Below are 21,381 nucleotides of genomic sequence, written 5' to 3' on the forward strand. Positions count from 1 at the left end.
TCAGAATAGTTTCCTGTTGCACTTCTAATATTGTCTCTCAGAGAAACTGCCAGGTTCTCCTGAACTACTTTTTCGTTTAGATTTTCTTTCTATAGGCTCTTCTTTTCCAGTTCTCTGAGTTTGTTAAATTCAGCTTTTTTGATGTCCATTGTCCTTTTGCTGCTCTTAGTTTCGTTGGAATCATAAGGATAAGAGCCATCATTTCATTTTCACCCAAATTGCCTTCAACCTTCAGATTCACAACCAATTCCTCACTGTTAGTCAGAACAAAGTCTAAAATGGCTGTGCCCTTGGTTAGTTCCTCCAACTTCTGAAACCAAAAGTTATCCCAATACATTTCATTTTCTGTTTTGCTGTGTTACTTTAACTACTCAGACTTCTGTTGTTTAAGTCCCCCATTACTACCAGTCCTTGTGTTTTGGAGAGTTCCTTTATTTGTTCTAGGAATGCCTCCTCCTCTTGACTTGGTGGCCCATAGTTAGGCTTGGTAGGATTTAATATAAATCAATCTATGATGTAAACATTGATTTCACTTGACACATTGAAATGGATGGAAAAAAAATATTGATCCGCATTGGTGGGAATGCAGTCTCCCCTGCTTGTGCCTGCAGGGATTGGGTGTCACCAGCCCTGTAGCAGTGCAGTGAGCCATCTGCAGCTCCGCTGTCATGGACTCACTCACCCACCATCCAGGAGTGTTCGAGCCATCCTCGGGCAGGAAATTTTCATCAGTACGCTGTGCCTGTGGGCTTGTCCACCTCATTGCAGTCCTGGCTGGGTGTCTCTGCTCTGCCAGGCCAGGACTGCAGCCTCCTCCATGTCTTGCTCCCCAGTGTATTGGGCCCCTTGGTCATGTAGAGAACCCCCTGCAGCCCCGCTGTCAGTTCTGCCCAAACCCCAGGCCCAACCCTATGCCCCCCTTAATTTCCAACAACAGTAAAAACTGTTAAAACAAAAAAAAAGTAAACAAAAATTAATAGTCAAAATTTGAAAAAAATAAAAATCAAATTCTGCCAAGCCTATCTTTAATAGACCCCTACAATGATATCACCCCTGTTTCCCCTTCAGGGGCGGCTTTAGGCATTTTGCCACCCCAAGCACGGCAGCATGGCGCGGGGGGCGCTCTGCCGGTCGCCGGTCCCGCAGCTCTGGTCGACCTCCCGCAGGCATGCCTGTGGAGGGTCCGCTGGTCCCGTGGCTTTGGTGGAGCTGCAGGACTAGCGGACCCTCCGCAGGCATGCCTGTGGGAGGTCCACTGGAGCCACGGGACCAGCGGACCCTCCGCAGGCATGCCGCCGAAGGCTGCCTGCCTGCCGCCCTCCCGGTGATCGGCAGAGCACCCCCCTGTGGCATGCCGCCCCAAGCACGCGCTTGGCATGCTGGGGCCTGGAGCCGCCCCTGTTCCCCTTCCCCCCCTTTATCTTTACCAGAGACTTTCAGTTGGTCTGCCTCTCATCCCTCTTTCAAGACCTCATGGTTTTCTCAAGGCTCTTTATAAACTGCCTTCATATGGTTAATTATGGTTATTAACAAGTGTACTGACTAATAGAAGATTCCTGCATTTACCTGCTAACTGTTTTGCATGACCTGCAGCCTCCGAGCTGGCTTGTTTGTGGCGTGCTGCTGCAGACTTATCTTTTTCAGTTTTGCTAGAGCTATTCTCCAAGGAGGAAAGCTTTTCTGCTGCCGCTTTCTTGGCTTCTAACTTCTTTTGCCTGCATGTCTTAACAGGCTCTGCCAGCATCCTTACTTTGCGCCTAAAGGAGCTGAGGACTTGGATGCTGCCATTCTTCTTTTTCTGTTCCTGGCTCTCAGTACTTCCAAACTCATCCACATCAGAGACTTTGTATAATGGGAGTACATGCAGCTGCTCATCTTCTGGCATTTGGCCAATTTCACGATTGTCTTCTCTGGTTAGTGTGCACACCTGTCCACAAAAGGTATGGTAGAAAAACGATAAAAAATCAGCATGAAAAGAACAGAAAACTCTGTGGAGTTTTGGCCTATTTTGCATTACACTGTCAGCTCAGATAACTCTATAATGGCAGGTAGTTGACCACTAACATCAGGTTGCAAGGCTCATGACATAACTGACGTAATGCCAAATAGAGCATCCAATGTAGGTATCAACTGAATGCTAACTCCCGCCCTTTTTTTGGGGGGGGGAGGGGGAGAGGAATTGTTTAAACTTTAACTTCTTTTTTGCTTCTAGATTCAGCATCCAAGCGTGCAACTTCTCTCCCCAGCACTCCCCCCGCCACCTTTCCCATGTTTGGCAATATTAAGGGACGCTTTATATAAAATGTATATTTTCCTCACACTCCATATTCCACCTGGAAGTAGGCAGGATAGCTATGTGTTCCCAAAAGTTAAGTGAATTCTTGGGCTAATGATTCCATGGTCAGGGAACTGAAATGCTAGGCTCCCTGGAACTCTACAGCCAGCAAGATTTTTTTTTTTAGGTTGTGGCACGATAGCTAGCTACATATTAGCAATGCTGTTTACTATAAAAAAAAAAACAAACCATGACATTACATATACTTTCAAAGACCACCCTAAAATTCCAAGGGCAGCGTAATGGTACGGCAGACTCTAGGGCCTTGTACTGGAATGCAGGCTCCTTCATTGAGTCAACCTCACATTAGATGTTTGAATGCCAGATACAGATTCAAGGAACTGCTGCAGAGACACAGCAGTAGGCACATCTTGTGAACTCCATCCAGGATATAAGAGGTGATGGGGGATCTCTCAAAGGGAATGAGAAGCTGCATGACAGAAAGATCTGCAGGAAAACCAGCCAGTCTTGGGGAGAAAAGACGGAAGTGTATATTTTGTTAATATTGTTTTGAAGAAAGTCAAGCCCCAGGAAGGGAGTAAGTTTAGACTCTGTAAAATATTTGGATGTTCTGCTCAGACAGTTGTGAGAATAGCACCTGCTTACAGGCACTGATGCAGTTACTTCAAATTACAGCAAGCTAGTCATATTTTTTTGTTGTTGCATATTTTCACTGGCAGCAAGCAGTAGATAGAAGTAAGCCATAAACTCTCCTATTCAACGAAGCCAGCTAGTCTTGTTCAGCTATATTTTTCAGTGCTGAGTTCTGGAGAGTAGCAGAGTTTTGTGGGACAAGAGCAAGGGTTTTATTTAGTACTGGCCAAAGAATAGAAATGATGTTTGAGAGGATTTTGACATTTGTTTTTATTCTGATTTGAAATTAAACCTGAAAATTTTGAATTTTCTGCAAAATAAATTTGAGGGAATTAAGTCTTTCAACCTCAAAATCTTTTGGTTATAATATAATATGAAATAAAGTTGAAATTTATTATGTAATACAAAATGTTAAAAATTCAAAGTGAAAAGTCATTTTGAGAGGAAATATCACAATATTTCACTCCCAAAATGTCAAAATATGAAGTTTTAGCATCATCGTAAATCCCCCCCCCCTTTTTTTTTCCCTTCCGAAATGGAATTTTGGAAAAATCAAACTGATTTCACTAACTGTTTCAATTTCAAACTACATTTTCCAGTGGAAAACTGTGCCACTGACGTTTTTCAGCCAAATCTATTTTAGATCTTTCTCTAATGTCTCATTTAAATGAAAAATCCTGTAGGGATTGCACATTTTAGCTCCAGCTACTGACGAATGTCTCTTCTTTTAGCAGTTAGCTTTATGTGCAAGATTAATAGAAATTTAGATAATGAATTAAATATAAGAAATCAGTGCTGAAACAAGGCAGCTTTATGCAGCACTGACTTACCAATGTACTCCCATTCTGCATATTGTGCAAGTCTCTGTGAGCATGAGCACAAAAATCCAGGCAGGCAGTGACCCCTGAGAATGGACGACCTTCTTTTAAACCAAGACGGCACTCTGGCGCTCTGTGTTCATACTCAATCTGGAAACAGAAGTCAAGTAATCACTGAAACTTATCTGGACAGCCCATTACATGGAATTACTACTGAATACCTGAGCCTCCTAATATCTTGGCAATGGCAGAGTATAGTTCTTAGAGGTGAACAATTCCAAGAAATTACTTTACGATACTAAAAATGAGAACACAAGCTCCTCTTTCTTTTCTTGCTACTCAGTTCCATGTTGCCTTGTTCAAACTCCATGCTTCTGCCATTATTATATTTGTGTATTTAGCTGACAATACTTCTCTTTCAAGATTACTTTTCATTTTCCTGGCATTGGCTAGTTTCTTCAGATGATAAAGTACAGTATATAGTTTGAATGTCTGGCATGTTGTTAAGTTATAAGCACAGGCTCAGAAATATTGAACTACTTAGGAAGAGTGCATTTCCTTGGAAAACTGACTTCCAATGGGCTGTATGGAGAAGTCAGTGCAGAATATGACCATTAGATTGTAATTTCTTGGCACATTGACAGTCTTCCACTATATTTGATATAACAGCAAGCAACATGGTGCTCAAAAATAGATAACTGATAATCAGCACAATATTTTCTATTGTGTTTTCATTACTAATTTTCAGTGTGAAATGTTCACACTGAAACCACAAGTCACACACAATTCTTGGTTTCACGTTTTATTAGAGAGTTAGAAGTTGTCAAAAACTTCACAAAGATTCATGAACCTTTCAGGTGAACATAGGCCCTATTTTGAGTAAATTTATGGGTTGGCATTAAAATGTGAGGTTTGGCTTCCACACCAGGAAGAACCTGGCTAGTTTGGTGATTATTTTTATTTTTAATTTGAGATATTTATTTCATTCAAATCTGCAAACCAAAGCAAATCTTGAGAGATGTGAACCTGTGCAATCTGAAACAAGAGGCAGTGTTTGGATTCAAATCTGGATTAGAGTGAGATTAGGGTTCTGGTTCAAGGCCATTACAAACCCAGGGATCATGTTCAGATTCCATGGGGCTGAAGGTGCATGAGATGTTCTTGCAGAATTTCTGCGGGATCTACATTGGAAAATCCAATAATGGATTTGCCATGGAACAAAACATGCAGAGACAGGTTTGGATTGAAGTAAATCAGGGAAATGGAACATCTGTCAATTTAGCCAGTGAATAATGCTGAATCTGGAAACCTTAAGGACCTTATCAATCACAGGAGCAAAGCGTTTGCTAGTGTGTTAAATGTTATATAATGTATTGAGTGAGCAAGATTTAGTCTAACATAAGAGCAATATTGGCACAAACTGTAAACAATAACTTACAGCAAAGAACATGCATTGGCACAGTAAAGCAAAGATCAGATTATTTTAGTGACTTTGCCAACTCTTTTTGACCTACCTGGTTGTTATATGCATCTGGTGCAAGTTTCTTGTAGGTAGGTGCCATTAGAGTTGATAGGTTTTGCAAATTGGACTCTAGCTTTTCTTCCTGTTATCAGATGAAATAATTTTAAACATATTATCACCTAACCCATATTACTATATATGCAATCTACCATCTTTAGAAGCTACTGGACACTATGATACCACAGAGATGACTGGTATAAATGCCTAATATGAATTGTAAATGTCTTGTAATTCTTGCTGAGATAACAGAACCTATAAATCTCAGTTATAGTGATCCCTTTTACTGTTTTTAAAAGCACAACGTATGTCCAGAAATGAGCTTCTATGATCCTTAGGAGGAGGCATCATATAACGCTCATCTGATTTATAAGGAAAGATGTACCCTACTATGTAAAGGTTAAACCCAAGCACGATATGGCTAGTTATTACAGTTTTTTGAAAAATAAAAAAAAATCTCCTCTTTAAAAACCTTGAGAGAAAAAAAAGAAAAGAAAAAATAACAGAATGCCCAATCAGCATCAATTTAATCCAACTACCGGTAATTTGAGAGTTTTACATACTGAAATCATAACACTTCAACACAATGAAATTATCTCTCTATGTAGCAATTTAAAATTATTGGAATACTTCAGACTTTGAAAAAATGACAGTTTTTAAGCAATCAAGAGTTGTGGGTGTGGCTAGTGTAGAACAATTTGGGATACAAATGACCACTTACTTTTTGTTTTTAAGAGAGATACAATCTTTCAAAATGAAAGGCTCTTAAAAACATGAAGTGCTCTAATAAATTTAAGTTGCTCCACTAGTTTCTCATGACCAGAATCCTAATTTCAGATCTGTTTCTTAAATTAAAAATACAGGCCTCATTCCAAATTTTTTAAAAGAGCAGCAGATTTACACAGAGAAATGTAATCATTTGGGGAATTTGTATGTTCATGAAAGCACGTGAAAAGCTGTGAAATATCTATCAGTTTTGGTATGCACTAATTTGGTTAAAAAAGTTTGACCTACTAGTTTCAATCTGAGTTCTGGGTTCACAGGAACCCAAAATCACAGTATGACATTATCCCTTTTTTTGGTTGCTATTAAAGCCTGGAACCATTACGTTGCTTTCCTTTCCAGCCTACAAGTTACAACTCATAAAATGTCACTTTTTCTTTGAGTCTTTGTGTAGATCCCACGTTTGATACATATCACACTTTCTTTGTTGCGGTCTCATCGAGCATAGGTATTTTATAATAGAGGGAAAAAGAGTGCCAAAAGTTACAACTGTCTCAGTGATGTTAACGTTTTTAATAGAATATCAAGTGTGCTAATATAACCCACAGGCCATATGATGCCTGCTAGATATAGTACAAAGGCATAAAAATGTCACATGAACAGATGGTTTAAAAAAAAGTAAAAAAATTCCATGATAAATGTTATCAAAATTCTTGCCTTTTTCATAAAAATTTTGAGAATCCAAAAAATGTGACCAGCTCTCTAATTCCATGATAAGTCACAGACTATATGTCTGAAATGCTAAATATTATGAGTTTTGCATAAAATGCCCCCAGCTTTTAGTACGTTATGTGGCCCATCCATCAGCAGACAAGCCCCACTGTAGGGGACACATTTGCACTTGTATGTGCCAGGCAATCAGCGAGTAGAGCCCTCCACAGAAAGGCAGCCCATTAACAATGAGCAGGCCTGTTAGCTGAGGGTATCTAGAACCCACTGGAGTCAGAACTTCAAAGTCAACTTGTTCCCCAGCTACAGGCATGGCTGCAGAGCTCCATGACATGCTTTGATATGATCAGCATGCAGTTCTGGGTCCAGTACTTACAGCATCTTAGAGGCCACTCTGGAAACCTTTCCTACACTGTCGGCGAGGCAGCAGCATCCACTGAATGAGTCCTCCCAGTCCTTTCATTCTTTCACTCCCACTGTATCTCACAGCTCCCTCATACTGTCTCCATGCAATTTAGTCCAGCTCGGAGCTGCAAAAAGTTATATGCCTCAACCTAGTACATCCTGTATTCTGCCATTGTGGAAACTGCATGTGCAAAGTTTGTCTGTGGGCCTGATATAGCCACAACTGTTCTGGGTGTGCCCTTTCACAAAACCTATATATATTGTTTCACGTCTCATAGTTTTGACCTGCTGTCAACATTTTGGCAGTCAATTAGACTGGCTCAGTGGGAGGGGTAAATCCATTTTGACTGACACCTACTTACTTTCCCTATGTGGGTGGATTTCAAATTAGATTCTGTTCCTGTGTCTATTGTACCTCAACTCCACAAGAACAACAGAAACATTTTATACAATGAGGCAAACTTCACTTTAAAATTAACACCAACCTCTTTTGGATCATCCCCCAGCAGCTTAAACTTCCTTGGGACCTTGCTTCTGGCAAACTTGCACCCATTGTAGTACATGCTCCAGGAGCAACCAAAGGAAAAAGAAGCACCACAAGTCTCAGGGTCCAGCCCTTGACATGCACAAGTCCGTCTAAGGAATAAGAGAATCATTTATGTGGCTATCAACAGCATGTAGAGCCGTACATGGGTAAAAGTCTGCATGCTTGAAAATTCATGCAATTCATGTCAACTGTGTACATGTTCACGTATATGGGGGTAGAGTTCTTTTGTGTGGCATTTCTCCTTATTTGCCCACCATTAGTGCAGGATTTTTGCTGCTTTTTGGCTTTCTGTGCTTGAATAGCCTGGCCCAGGTTTTGGCCCCATAAGATAAAGCTTTGTCAAATAAGCGGCCTCTTGACTTCCTAGGAAAAACTAGTTAACTCACTGCTGTTTGCCAACTGGGATAGGACTAAGTTCCTGAAACAAAGCCATGCCCATGCTACCAAAGAGAGAGAACAGAATATTTGTAATAAAGTAAGCCTTGTTCTGAATGGAGTTTCTTTCTGTGTATAGCCATCAAAGGGAGAAAGAGGCAAAGGAGAACAAGCTGTACAATTTCTTAGCTGTAAAATAGTTGACTCAAACAAAGATGTTACAAATCATTAAATATTTTGACAGACTATCAAGGTTTTGTTAGCCACTAAGCTTTTTAAAGTGCTTCTCTGTTTAGATGAAGCCTTAAGAGAATTTGTGCTCACTTCTCTAATTTTTTTGTGGGTGAGGGGAGATTTAAAATGAACCGTCATTAAAAACTGTAGCCACACAACTTAATGGTATATAGAAATCACACAGCTAATTCTCCTTATGCACTCCCATGAGCCTAGATGGGAAAGCACATATATTGAATGTCTGTTTTATATTGAGATATTTTAATTGTGAGTGCAGAAAGAGGTCTTCATTGATGTTACTGAAGCTTAATTTATCTCCCACACAAGGACAGTAGGGTTTCAAAATCTCAAAAGTAGCTTGCTCTCAAGAGAAGTTTCTTCAAGCCCTGAATATGTAACTTGAATTGGCTAATTTTAAAAGTGGTGTACGTACACATCTTGCAGCTTCTGAACTAAAATCCTTCCCCCTGCCATGACTTTACCGGTGTTACATGGGGTGAAATCCAACACAGAATTTGCCCTACTGGATCTAGATAAACTTTTGTGAGTCAAATTCTGCTCTCTATCAGACAAGGGCAAGTACAATTACCACTGAAGCAATGAGCCCTGTAGTGTTCTCATTTACACCAGCCTAAATCAAGAGTAACTCCAGTGAGGTTAATAGTGACACCAGTATAAAACCAGTGAGGGAAAAATCAGATCCAAGACTTAAGTGGAACTTGTGTTTGTTTGAGAGCAGTCCTTTCGGCTGTAGCTTGATTGCATACTCAAGGGGAAGGACAATATGATTTGTTTCACTTACTCTTCATTCAGGGCACACCGTCGGTTTGTGAGTGTGCCATACTTCCTTAGAGTGTCGGTGAGTTCAGAATACAGCTTGTCTGCCAGACTCAGGGAAATCCCCTCCCATACCAGGATAAGGATCACTATCACTGCGGTTTCACAGGTATGGCCAGCTCGTTCCCGCACCAAGCAAAGCAGCTTTTCTTCGTCACTACTTCTACGAACTACCTGCAACACCATCCCCCCCCAAAAGGCATTTCTTAATGAAAAGCAAGAGAACATGAAACCTCAACAGTAATGGTAAAAAGTTACATTTGCCAATAAACATTTTTCCCCTTGATGCTTCTGACACACAGATTCTTGCCTCCATTGAGTAGTATACTGATAAGGGCCAGGATCGTTCCCTTCTGTTTCCTGAAACAGAGGGAGTCTAGATGAGATAGATCCTGTCCGAAGAGCACAGAAGAGCTGGGGTAGGTGCAATGCCACCTTTGCAGAATATCTCCTTTATTCTCTGAGCCAGGAGGGTATTATGGCAGAACAGAACACTGCTGTAGTAGAGGGGGCAGGAAAAGCTAGATACTCTCCATGGTATTTCGCTCTACAGAGATGGCAGTAGATATCTGTACCCAAATAAATCGTCCCTAAAGCAACAGTGAATAATTTAGGCCTCTCTTCTGCAAGAGCCACACAGATTGGGGAAAGAGATTAGAAAAGCTTCACAGACGAGCCTGCCCTCATTTCTCTCCCCTGATTCCTGCTGTGCCCAGATGATAAATTGCAAACTTGAGGTCAGCTTCTGTGTTTTGTGACCTCATGTGCCCTTATTATTAATTATCATGTGTAAACATTATGGCAGCACGCACACGGTGGTAAGTAGGTGAAGTTCAAACAAAGTAGGAAGACAGTTCCTGCTTCTCAGTGCCCGTATTACTGTGGGTATTTCTACAAGAGGGTACAGTCTGGCATACAAAAAGACTATCATTAAAAAGGCATCAATTTGTCCTAATCTTGTTTCCTATCAACCGGCCCGAAGTACTCAGTAATGATCATGCCAGAGCAGAGAATATTTACTAAAACAGTGTGCTGGCCTCTGTTGATCAGAGAGTGTATTTTCAAAACATTGTAGTAGTGCGGTTGCACCTCTTAATTATTTCTACGCTAAATGTAACAGTAAGAAGCGTGTCTAATATTCTGGCTCTTAAGAGAATGTATCTTCCTTTTCATAACTCTAGGCCAAATTTTGCTTTCACTCACACGCATGCAACTCAGCTGAAGGAACTGCAAGGTGTGAGGGATGAAAATGGCTCAGAGTGGGCAAGTGGGCAGCCTGAGATATTGTTGGTACTTAGCTCTTTTAATTCTACTTCAACTAAAATAAATACATGAATGAATGATCAAACTGAACTAGATTATTAAGGACATGTAGATATCACTCTTACCCATTTAGCAATAGGACATCCCTGAGAACTTTTGCCTTCTTTTCCAGTATAGATGACTCTCTCAATCCTTATAGCTTTACCCTTCTGTCCAAATCTTAAACAAACAAGCAAATAAAAAAAATACAATAAGCAGTTGAATTTGAATGTGGTCTGCACAAATACTTAAAATTTGAGCACATTTCTGCATCTTATCTTAAGAAATAAACCTCTTAGCTCTAAGAAGAAGGGGTGAATCATAATGTTTCAGTCTTATTCATATCAGTACAATAATATGTTGCTATGGTGAAAGAGGCCATTTTGTAAAATGTATTTAGTTGGTCATAAAGGACTAAAATTGTCCATCTGTGCTAAATTTTTCAAAGCAGATAGCTCCTTTCTATAGTGAATTTGCTGTATTTGATCATTTGGAAACACACATTTGACAGGTATTTTAGCCCCCCCTTTTTTTTTTTAACTGTAGGTAGTCATTTTTTCAGTTTATCATTGTCATGGAATAGTTGGGATGCAATAGTTACATTCACTCACTTTCTATACTGATTTCTGCTTTAGACACAGCATAAGTCAGCAAAAAGTCACAAATCAATTATTTTAAGACATACTCGTAGATTATCATCCATTCCTAGTCACTTGTTGCATTTAGTTATTAAGTATGGATAAGGATTATGCCTGCCTTCTATACCTAAGCAGGGCTAAAGGATACACTAAAATAATGCCTTTGATAATGTGTCTGTAAACCTTTGCAGATTTGGAGATCTGGTTTGATTCTCACTTATCTTGATGTAAATCAGGAGTAATTACACTTTTGGAGTAGAATCTGGTCCAAAGTTGTGAGTGTGTAAGAACCACAGGCAGTAGCATACAGCCCAAAGGGGACATAGTCAGTCCTCCATGCGCCTCCCCCCCCAATGAACCAGCTGGCAGTTTGAAGCCTATGCTGTGCAGACAATCACTGCATCTATAAAAGAACTGTGAGATCTGTTGTCATTTCTGAACACACTCCTCCTTCCGTGTCCCCCAGAGGCATTTGCCTAAAGCCACTGCTGATGTTGTGGTGCCCTTCTGCACAACACAATAGTGTACCAAAGTTGAAACAGCCCACTTAGTTGCAAATTTGAACAGCTCTCAGTAAATGCAACATTCATTTAGCCACATTTCATAACTGGGCCAAATCCTGTTTTTGGGTGGACTACTTGTGCAACTCTGTTGACATCAGTCGTGTTGTATGGACATAAATGAGGGTAGCATTTGGCCCAGATCACATTCTACTATATATGTAGTATTCTAACTAGTAATAGAAAGCATTACACATGTGTCGTGTGGCCAAGGTAACTCTGCTATTGGAATGTTCAGTTTTGCTTTTCTTATTTATGTGTTCAAATTAAATACAAATGTTTGTATTAAATGTTCTTCATCAGTAAAAGAAGGGGAAAAAGGAATAATTCCTAGATGTGGTGCTATGGAGTTGCAATTCCATACTACCCTGGGTAATTATATAGCTAAAATCCCAATCATGTTGGACTACAATTAGTATGTTGCCTTTTTCCTAGGTAAAGGCTAAGATGTTAATGTACAGCTGTTTTTTTAAAAAATTAAACATGTGCAAAACAGTTTTAATTCTTTATAAAACCATTTTTCCTATCAATTAGCAATCAGGTTGCACTGCAATATGTTTCTATAATATTATTCTCACAACAGTAAGTTATAGAGTGAAGATAAGATATACTTTTTATCTCTTCTGACCTCTTTCCTTAAGTTGCAAAATAGGAGCTGATAGTTTTGAGTTATGTGAGCAGTGTAGAGGATGGATGAGGGAAAAGATAAACACACGTTTCCATGGATTTTTGCAAGACGTTTGTTCTCACATAACTAGAAATTCCAGACATAGCTTGTTTTGTAGATCTAAAGGCTTAAAAATAAAGCCAAGTGTGTTGAAAGCCAGTTCAGTAATGTCAATGTTATAGTATGTTTAAACTCAGCAGTTGGATATATGTGTTTTAGAATATTTGTATAGTTATTTCAGTGTGTGTTTTAAAGGAAGGTTGACTTAGGGATGCAGTATTAGCTGTAAGAGCCAAATGGCTGAGGAATTACAAAGCTATCTTGAACCACACAGCTCCTACAATAGAAAAGACTCCCAGCCTGCTTCTGTTCACGTCATTTTTGAGCTTTTCTGGTGAAGCCAGCTGAGGGTTTGAGGGTTGTCAATCAAAATACCTCTAGATCTTCTCCTGATGCCAAAACAGCAGAAATTAAATGCAAAAAAGTGAATACAATAAATTGTGAAATCAAGCCCTCAAAAGTCAAAATGTTTGAAAAATTAAAGTTTCTTCTATAACGCTGCCAAAGTCTCCTATGTAGGATTTTCTGTTTTACTGATTAAATGTAAATATTAAGGCCTAAATGGTAGAACTAAAGCCCTGAGCTGGGAATGCTGTGAAGTTACAAACGTACTGCATCCCAGGTGCAGCCTGTACCACCTTCTAAAGGTGCGTGCTCCCCTGCGCAGTGAGGAGTGTGGGAATATGGTCCACTCATCCTATCAAGTGGCTCAACAGCATGAGTACTAACCACGGGGCAGACTGTCAGGGAACAGGGCACAAACCTCAAATTGGTTGTGAGTTCCTTACTCAGATTTCACCAACCAATTATCGAGTGTGAACTCCTCAGGCACTATAACAGCCTTCACATGGAGTCAGAGACAGTCCCCTTGGGTACTCCAATCTGTCTTGCCACCCAGGTGAGCCTGCCTTTGCGATAGATGAACTCGTATACCAAAGGTCACAGCAATATTCAGGCAACCCCCAATCCTAAAAGACTGGTCACTTACTCCAGATCAGTTACACTTTATATCTCACACCAAAGAAAATGCTTGTAGCCAATCCTATAATAAACTATCTAAAGATTTATTAACAAGGAAAAGGAAACAAGAAAGTTGTTTACAAGCAGGTAAAGGTATATTCACACAAATGAGTTCCAATCTTAAGTTTCAAAAAGTACCGGTAATGGAAGTTTCTATAATAAACAAGCTCTAGACGTCCTTTAGGGCTAACCCAGATTAAGCACTGGAGATCTTTTTTCTTATGCCCAGTCATCCTTGTCTTCCAGAGTCCAAGCAGCATAAAGATACAGTTCCTTCTTGTTAGGGGGTTTTATTCCCTTCACTTGCACTTTGAGTTGAAAACTCAGCTGATAGGAAGAATAAACTTGTATGTCTCTACTGGTCCTCTATCCAGGGTTGGGGTAGGAATCAGGTTGGGTGATGGTGTGTACATTTCTAAAATCCAAACAAAATCTTGTGATTTATTTCTTTTAGGTACCATCACAATAGGAGAGACCCAGGGACTTTTTGATTTAGTGATCATTCCTATGTCTACCATGCTCTACAATTCCTCCTGAATTTGTCTTTGCATTTCACTGTTAGCATAGGCTCTGCTAGGAGCAGGGCAGGGTGCTGTAGTTTCAATAGAGTGCATTATTTTTTAAATTTAACCAGGAGGTTGGAAAATGAATGCCCCTGCCTGTGGTATTTTAAGAGAACCAATATCTCCCGCTTTTGGCTGGGTTCAAACCCTCTCAAATCTCAGTGCTCTCCAGAGTAGTCTCTTCGTTACTTTCCTTGACCAAATCCATTACAGGCGAAGAAAATGTTCCCTCAGAAGTATAACAAATCATATTCATTGCCATCTCTCTGTCATGGTGAGCCTTCAATCTATTGACATGTACTGTTTGCACAGCTTCCCTGCCATGGAGTTTCATTACATCATAAGTGACCTCATTCCCTCTCTCTTTTACCTCGAAAGGTCCCTCCCAGGAATCTTGTATCTTGTTTTTCCTCCCAGGAATCAATACCAAATCACCTATATCAAAAGACTTTCTTTAGCATGCCTGTCATACCAAGCTTTCTGAGACATCTGACTCCTTTCAAGGTTCTGATGCACTAAGTCCATCATAGCCATTAAATTGTCTTTAGAATGAGTGGCATACTCCCCTACAGGCTTTCCTAACTCCTCTGTACTACCCTCCCAGAGTCTTGAATTAAATCTAGAGGTCCCTTCACCTGTCTCTCGTCAAGGAGATCAAAGAGGGAAAACCATGTAGATTCTTGGGGTACACAAACAACAAACAAGGGAGCAAACATCTCAGTCATTCTCTCGCTGGGTACCACACATCCTCATCAGAGACTTCAATATCCTACGGAATCTTTCTACCAGCACATTAGTTTCTGGATGACTGTGGTGGCCTTTATATGCCTCACTCCACACAACTCTTGTAACTTTCTGAAAAGGACAGGTATGAAATTTGCAACACAATTTGACAAGATTTCCCTGGGAAAACCTACCCTGCTATAACTGGTCATTAGGGCAGTAGCCACAGCCGCTTGTACATTAGATCAAGCTCTCATTTCAGGTACCTGGTGGCAGAATCCACCATAGGCAGTATACATTTCTTTCCATTCCTGGAAGGTCTGGGTAGGGGTCCCACAATGTCTACAAACACTTTGGCAAACACCTCTTTAATGATGGGCAATGGCTGCCAAGGTGCCTTGCAGAGTCCATTTAACCTCTTATGCTTCTGACATATGACACAACTCTTACAGTACTTTTTTACCGTTTCACACATGTGAGGCTAATAAAAATTCTGTTGGAGCCTATGACAGGTTCCCTTCACCCCTAAGTGTCCAACAAAGGGGCAATCAGGAACTACCTGCAGCCACGCTGTCCTGTACTTATCAAACACAAGCACCTGCTTGCAAACTTCACCACGGTGCCTCTTTTTCCTTATGGAAGCCTCCCTCTACAATAAACCTCCTTCTAGAAAAAAATCTACCCTTTCCTTCCCCAGTCAGGGTATTATTCTGGTCTGCACTCCTCTCCTGGTGCAGGGAAGGATCAGCCTCTTGAGCCTCAATAAATTCCTTTTGTGTTTCACTTAAGGTAAGAGCAGACTTTGGCAAAGCCATGGAATCTCTGGGGAGAGACACTTACTCACAGCTTATAAAGGACTGGGGGCATTTCCTTCCCCCTTGCACCCTCCCAGCTGTCCGTAGATACACCAGGTGAAGTACAGCGATACTCTTTCTGGCTGCAAGTTACAACATTGATCTGTTTAGACATGGCTAAGGTATCACTACCTATTACAATATTAGTGGGAAGTAGATTCCTAATGCCTACAATAATATCTCCTTTAAAATCCTCAATCTTAAGGTAGACCTTGGCCAAAGGTACAGAAATATTCAGCCAAAGCTGAAACTCTTATCAGGAAGTCTGTCTTCCTCCCTTATCAAACTTTCCTTGACCAAAGTGAGGGCTCTGTGTCCCTCCAGCCCTTACAATCTATGCCATTTCCAGTTAGCATTTTACATAAATTCTGAACTACCTTCCCAAGGTTCAGTCCTAATATAGTTCAGAATTATTTTCTCCTGCTCTATTGCTGCCTCTGAAGCCAGGGTAGTGTCACTCACTGTGGCAAGTGGGACTGTGGATTGTGAGGTCACCTTAAGTTTTAGGCAATATGATTTTATATGGCGGGGAGCCCCACAGTGATGGCAGACTACTTGATTTCCCTTTTGGTCCCTTGGTTCCCTTGTTGTTTTTTTTAAATCAAAGTTTGGGTTACATTTATTTCCAATCTCCTCTTTCTTCTTAACCTGGGTGACATGAGGATTTCCCTTCCCCTGGGATTTGCACTCGCCATGGGCCCTTAATGCAACATATTTATCAGCAATTTCTTCAGCCTCGAAAACTGTGGTTGGCTCTTTGTCACAGATGGCTGCCTTTCTCACATCTGTAACTACCCATAACAATTGCTTCTGAGCCATCAGATCAGTTTTCCATATTCACCTTCAGCATTCCTCATCATCACAAGTGGCCATTATCCTGGCACCTCCCAAGGCTACAACCTCCATTTCCCATTTTCTCATATAATTACACATTTTATGTACATATTCAAGATGACTGACATTGTCAAACATTCTGAGGTTTCTATACTTCAACTGATAGGTCTCGGGGTAATCTTAAATTTTTTCAATACTTTTTCTTTAAATTTTATATACACCATGGCATCACTCCCCTCCATATCATTTAAAAACTTGTCTGGCTTTCCCAGTTAATCTGGTTAAGAGGACAGACATCTGTTTCTCTGCTGGGATATAGTGCATCCCACATAGTCTCTCAAAGGTGGACAGGAACTCTTGTATACAGTCAAGTTTCTTTATAAGTTGGGTGGACTTTCTCCCACTCCCTTGCATGGTGGTGGTGGTGGTGGGGTGTACTCACTGCATGGAGAAGCTTTTTTTGTTGCTCCAATATTTTGAGCTGCATTGCTTGAACTTCCATCAGATTAAAGTGGGCTCTCTCTCCTGCTGCCTTGGCCTCCCTGATTGGCAGTTCTGCTATCTGTCTCTTGTGCTTGAGTTCTTCCTGGGCTCTCCAGTCAATTGGGCTAGTTTCCCTGTGGTGGTCTCCTCTGTGGCATCTTGGGTAGGAGGGTCCAAGGGCTCCACCACCTCTTCTTCCCCTGGTGTCTGGTCAAAAATTATGAGCAAAGTTCTCAGCTCCTGAAGTGAGGCCTTCTTTTTATAGGACGGTCCACTCTCCAAATGTAACTGTTCAAGTTCTTTTTTCACAAGACCATCATATGACTCGTTGTGTCTATTCTTTATCTTTTAGAACTCTCAGTATCAATTTAAAACTTTTAGTAGTGCTGGGGTTAAGATCTATAACCTTAATTGACCTGTGGTATGTGAATGCTGTCACAACTATGCCAGTATCAAGCTGTCCTGCAGTGGCTCAAGAACGTGAGTACTAATCACAGGGCAGACTGTTAGGGAACAGGGCACAAACCCCAAATTGGTTGTGAGTGCCTTACTCAGATTTCACCAACCAGTTATCAAGTGTGAACTCCTCAGGCACTATAACAGCCTTCACATGGAGTCAGAGACAGTCCCCTTGGGTACTCCGATCTGTCTTGCCACCCAGGTGAGCTGCCTTTGTGACAGATGGGCCCTTACACCAGAGATTACTCCGAGTCCCAAATGACCAGTCACTTACCCCGGGTCAATCGCAATTTAGATCTTATACCACAGACAATGCTTGTCTATAGTAAACTGTAAACAACTGTCTATAGTAACTGTCTATAGTAAACAATCAGTAAACTGCAAACTGTCTATAGTAAACAATCCTATAGTAAACTGTCTAAAAACGTATTAAATAGGAAAGGAAACAAGAAAGTTATTTACAAGGTTATAGCACGTAAACATATATAGACACAAATGAGTTCCAATCTTAACTTTCAAAAAGTAATAGAAGCATCTATAATAAGCAAGCTCTAGATGTCTTTTAGGCTAACCTAGACTAAGCACTGGGGATCTTTTTTCTTATGCCCAGTCATCCTTGTCCTCCAGAGTCCAAGTAGCATAAAGATATAGTGCCTTCTTGTTAGGGGTTTTTATTCCCTCCCTCCTTGCCCTTTCAGCTGCAAACTCAGCTGATGGGAGACACCTGGATGTCTCATCTTCATTGGCCGGGGGACAAAGTTTTTTGTCCTCTTTAATGTTCCACAATAGTTTGTCTGGTGTTGAGAGGCCTTCCTTGTTGGCCAGGATGTAACACCTTTCGTTGGAGATCAGCACTTTACATTAGTTTACGACTCCCTTATCTGGTGATATACACAATCACAGAGGCTTATAATATAACATTCAAATATTACCTTACAGTATGGGACACAGATGTTATAATTAATGATGATTAATGCATGCAGGAACTTACAAACATTCAATACAGTCTAAACAGTAATCACATTTTTATAATTCGAATACCTATTTTAACAATACTAACGCACCGGTGAGCCAGACTGATGTCAGCTATGTATTTGTCAGTTTTCAAGTGAGGACTGGGACCCTGGCATGAACCAGCCAGCATCACACTCCCTTGTTAGAGTTGCTAATGCTGCTTACCATGCTAGCCAGAAGTACTTGGGCTAGTGCAAGATCTGCAGCTGGGGCCAGCCCTGCACAGGAATTGCAGGGGAAAGAAGCTCCTTATACTGTACCACTCCCCTGTGCACCTGCTAGCTTCAATCTGGCCCCAATCCTATAGTCCTTACTCAAGCAAACTTCAAATAGCCTGGGTATGGAGTAAGTAAAAAGAGAGAGAGAGCAGAGTGAGGACCTCAGGATTTGGCACATAGTGTCTATGCACACATGGGTTGTGCAGTATGGCAGTTTTCAAGTGGCAGCAGAACCTTACTGTTGTATGCTGGAGTTCTCCATTTTAACATCTTATTAATGTTAGCAGTGTTTTACATTTATGTAATATATAAACGACCCACATCTCTATATAACTATTATATACATATCCTAAGCATTTGTTTTGCTGGTAATCTGGAGAATACTAGTAACATAGTATCCTGTGATATATAATTTATTCTATCAATCTGAATAATGCTCTTTTCATATAATGGAAGGGAAGATGTTTTGCTAAAGAATTGCTTATTGAGTGTCAGGACCAAATCTTACTTTGTTCCCATTATTATAACTGAACGCACTGCAGGAAGAAAGTGAGTAGGATTAAGCCATTTTAAGTCTTTTTGTATATAACATTTTGCTTGAAGTTTGCTTTTCAGTGCTCTCATCCCTCCATCTTCTTCCTATCTTGGCATGTGCATCCCCCACTGGGAATACCAGGTCTATGCCTGCTTTTGCAGCCATAGCCAACACTTGCTTGGCAGGCTTATGAATACTTGTCCCCGCTTGGGTTTGCTGGCATCTGTCTCAAAGTGGGCAGCCTGTGCCAGCCAGCAGACTATTAGCCCTGTCAAATATTGTGACTCTCTGGTGAATAGCACAGTACGTAAAGCTGGTAACACTGGAGTAGCTAAGCCTACAAATAATTACTCCATTTGCAATTGTTTACTTCTTTATGTGCAAAGACTGGAAAAATTCTGACATACACAAAAGGATAAATGTTAATCTGTCCTGTGCCTTTGCGCTAATTACCTTTCTTCCATGATTTCTCTAATAGCTGCCACGTTAGGACCGGCTCCTAGATGGGTATAGAAAGGACCTTCGTCTTTTTCAATAATTTGCTCTGTTTAAAATAAAATAAAGGTTATTGCCTTAAAGCATAATTATTTAATATAAGAAGTTGCATTGCAAAGCTTACCCACAGCTGGCCAGGTAGGACCCTGTTATGAATTTTTGGGGGCCAAACTTTCACACATACATGTCTAAGGTAGGCCCACAAATTATGCCCAAGTGTATTTGCAAAACATGAATTTACACATGTATAATGGGTGACAGTGTGTGCAAGTAGATATTGCACGCCATTGTACCTTTTGCAAGCATAAATGCTTGTTTTATATTTGCAGTTACAATGAAATTAAAAATTAGCATTTCCCAGTAGTTACTGAACAGTGATTTCTCACCCCAGTATTTAGAAGGGAGGACTCTTGTGGTCGCTTTGGCAAACATCATTTCAGGGGGCTATCACGTATCTGTTTTTTGCATGTATGTGTAACTTATACACCTAAAGCTTGAAAATGTGGCCCCTAAAGTTAAACACAGCTTGAGTAGAGGGTGGACTCTTCTTGCTGAGTTCACAATTGCTGTATTAGCTGAAAAAGGGGTGGGGTAGACTGGGGAAAAGCTGAGATGAATGCTAGATGTTGAAGAAAAGCCTCTTTGTGCCGAATATATTGGAGAAATTATCTTAATATATCCATTATGTGAAAATGCAGGGTGATCTACTCTGTAAGTAACAGTGACAAGTTAAAACTACAAATGCAGAGTTTTGATTTCCCCATTCCATTTGTACAAGGTTTCTCAAAGCGTGGCAAGGAGAAACAAGAAACCAGCTTCCAGTTTTGTATTTCCCCTTGCAGTATGGTAATACAGTACTTTCTCCCTTCGCCCCCGTGTTAGTTTTCCTGAGATTCAACTCAAAACATTTTAGAAGGGGGAAAAAATCAACTTTGCATTTGTAGAGAACTATATTTTCAACTTTATACCCTGGGGCAGGCGCTGTGTGTGTGTGTGTGTGTGTACATATAAATCAGAGAGGTCACAATAAAGCTATTTGTCTTCACAATGAGGAACTGTACATTTTGTCTCAATCCAACTCAGCAGAGAATCATTTCTCCAGAAAAATGACTTCAAAATGTGCCCATAGTAAGAGGCAGCGTGGAGACTCATTTCTCCAAACAAAACAGTGCATGGCAGAATGAAAAGGAGGAACATGCCAGCTACTACACTTCTGCTCTTCCTACAGTGACAGTCCTGCTCTGTGCAGAGTGGGAGGGGATCCATGGTCTTGCCCCTTTGCAGCCTCTTGGAGGAGAGCAGAGATGGAGCAGTCCGTGTGCTTCCTAAAGCACAGTGACTGAAGTTCTGCTTGGCTCTGACACTGGTCATTACCAGGGGAGTGGAAGGGAAGAAAGGAAGAAGGCACCTATGTACAGGGTCATGCAAAATCCAACTCTGTTTTCAGTCAGCCCTTACTCAGTCAAATGCTCAGTAATTTGACTGTGTATCTGAGTAAAAATGGAGTGAGGATTTCAGGTTTTGGCCCCAAGACATATTTCATACAAACAATATCTCCAACCTTGACTTAAATAATACTGCATCAAATTAAATTGTGAAGCTGATCTTTTTATCAGATGTGTTTGCATAATATATGCCTGTGTCTGAAGGACACTGGATACAAAGAGATAAACAGATTGAAGAATCTACTTTATATTAGATTTGTATGCCATACATTAATGTACTAGCACACAAACCAGACAACTGCTTTGTAACAAACATATGGTGGTGCTCTAATTTTAGTGTAAAAACTAGTGTTGCTGGAAACTCTCCCTTGCTAATTGCTGGCATTCTCAAAAAT

The 21,381-nt window shown here is 40.6% G+C and overlaps 1 protein-coding gene and 1 long non-coding RNA gene across 5 annotated transcripts in view; one reads left to right on the plus strand and one right to left on the minus strand.

Annotated features, from left to right (window-relative positions):
- The window catches only part of LOC120406328, a 77,382-nt gene that overhangs the window by 29,617 nt on the left and 26,384 nt on the right, over positions 1-21,381 (plus strand). The window lies entirely within an intron of this gene.
- Positions 1-21,381, minus strand: part of TET2 (tet methylcytosine dioxygenase 2) — a 90,384-nt gene that overhangs the window by 5,651 nt on the left and 63,352 nt on the right. For 2 of the 4 annotated variants that reach the window (XM_039540993.1, XM_039540994.1), the window contains 7 exons: positions 19,500-19,590; positions 10,505-10,598; positions 9,082-9,290; positions 7,609-7,759; positions 5,262-5,351; positions 3,760-3,897; positions 1,567-1,927 (listed from right to left, as the gene is read on the minus strand). In XM_039540993.1, the coding sequence (XP_039396927.1) occupies positions 1,567-1,927; positions 3,760-3,897; positions 5,262-5,351; positions 7,609-7,759; positions 9,082-9,290; positions 10,505-10,598; positions 19,500-19,590 (1,134 nt within the window). The remainder of the gene's footprint in view (positions 1-1,566; positions 1,928-3,759; positions 3,898-5,261; positions 5,352-7,608; positions 7,760-9,081; positions 9,291-10,504; positions 10,599-19,499; positions 19,591-21,381) is intronic. The other 2 variants (XM_039540996.1, XM_039540995.1) reach the window with 2 other exon arrangements.

Source organism: Mauremys reevesii, linkage group 5 (assembly GCF_016161935.1).
Source record: "Mauremys reevesii isolate NIE-2019 linkage group 5, ASM1616193v1, whole genome shotgun sequence".
In the NCBI taxonomy this organism is placed as follows: Eukaryota; Metazoa; Chordata; order Testudines; family Geoemydidae; genus Mauremys; species Mauremys reevesii.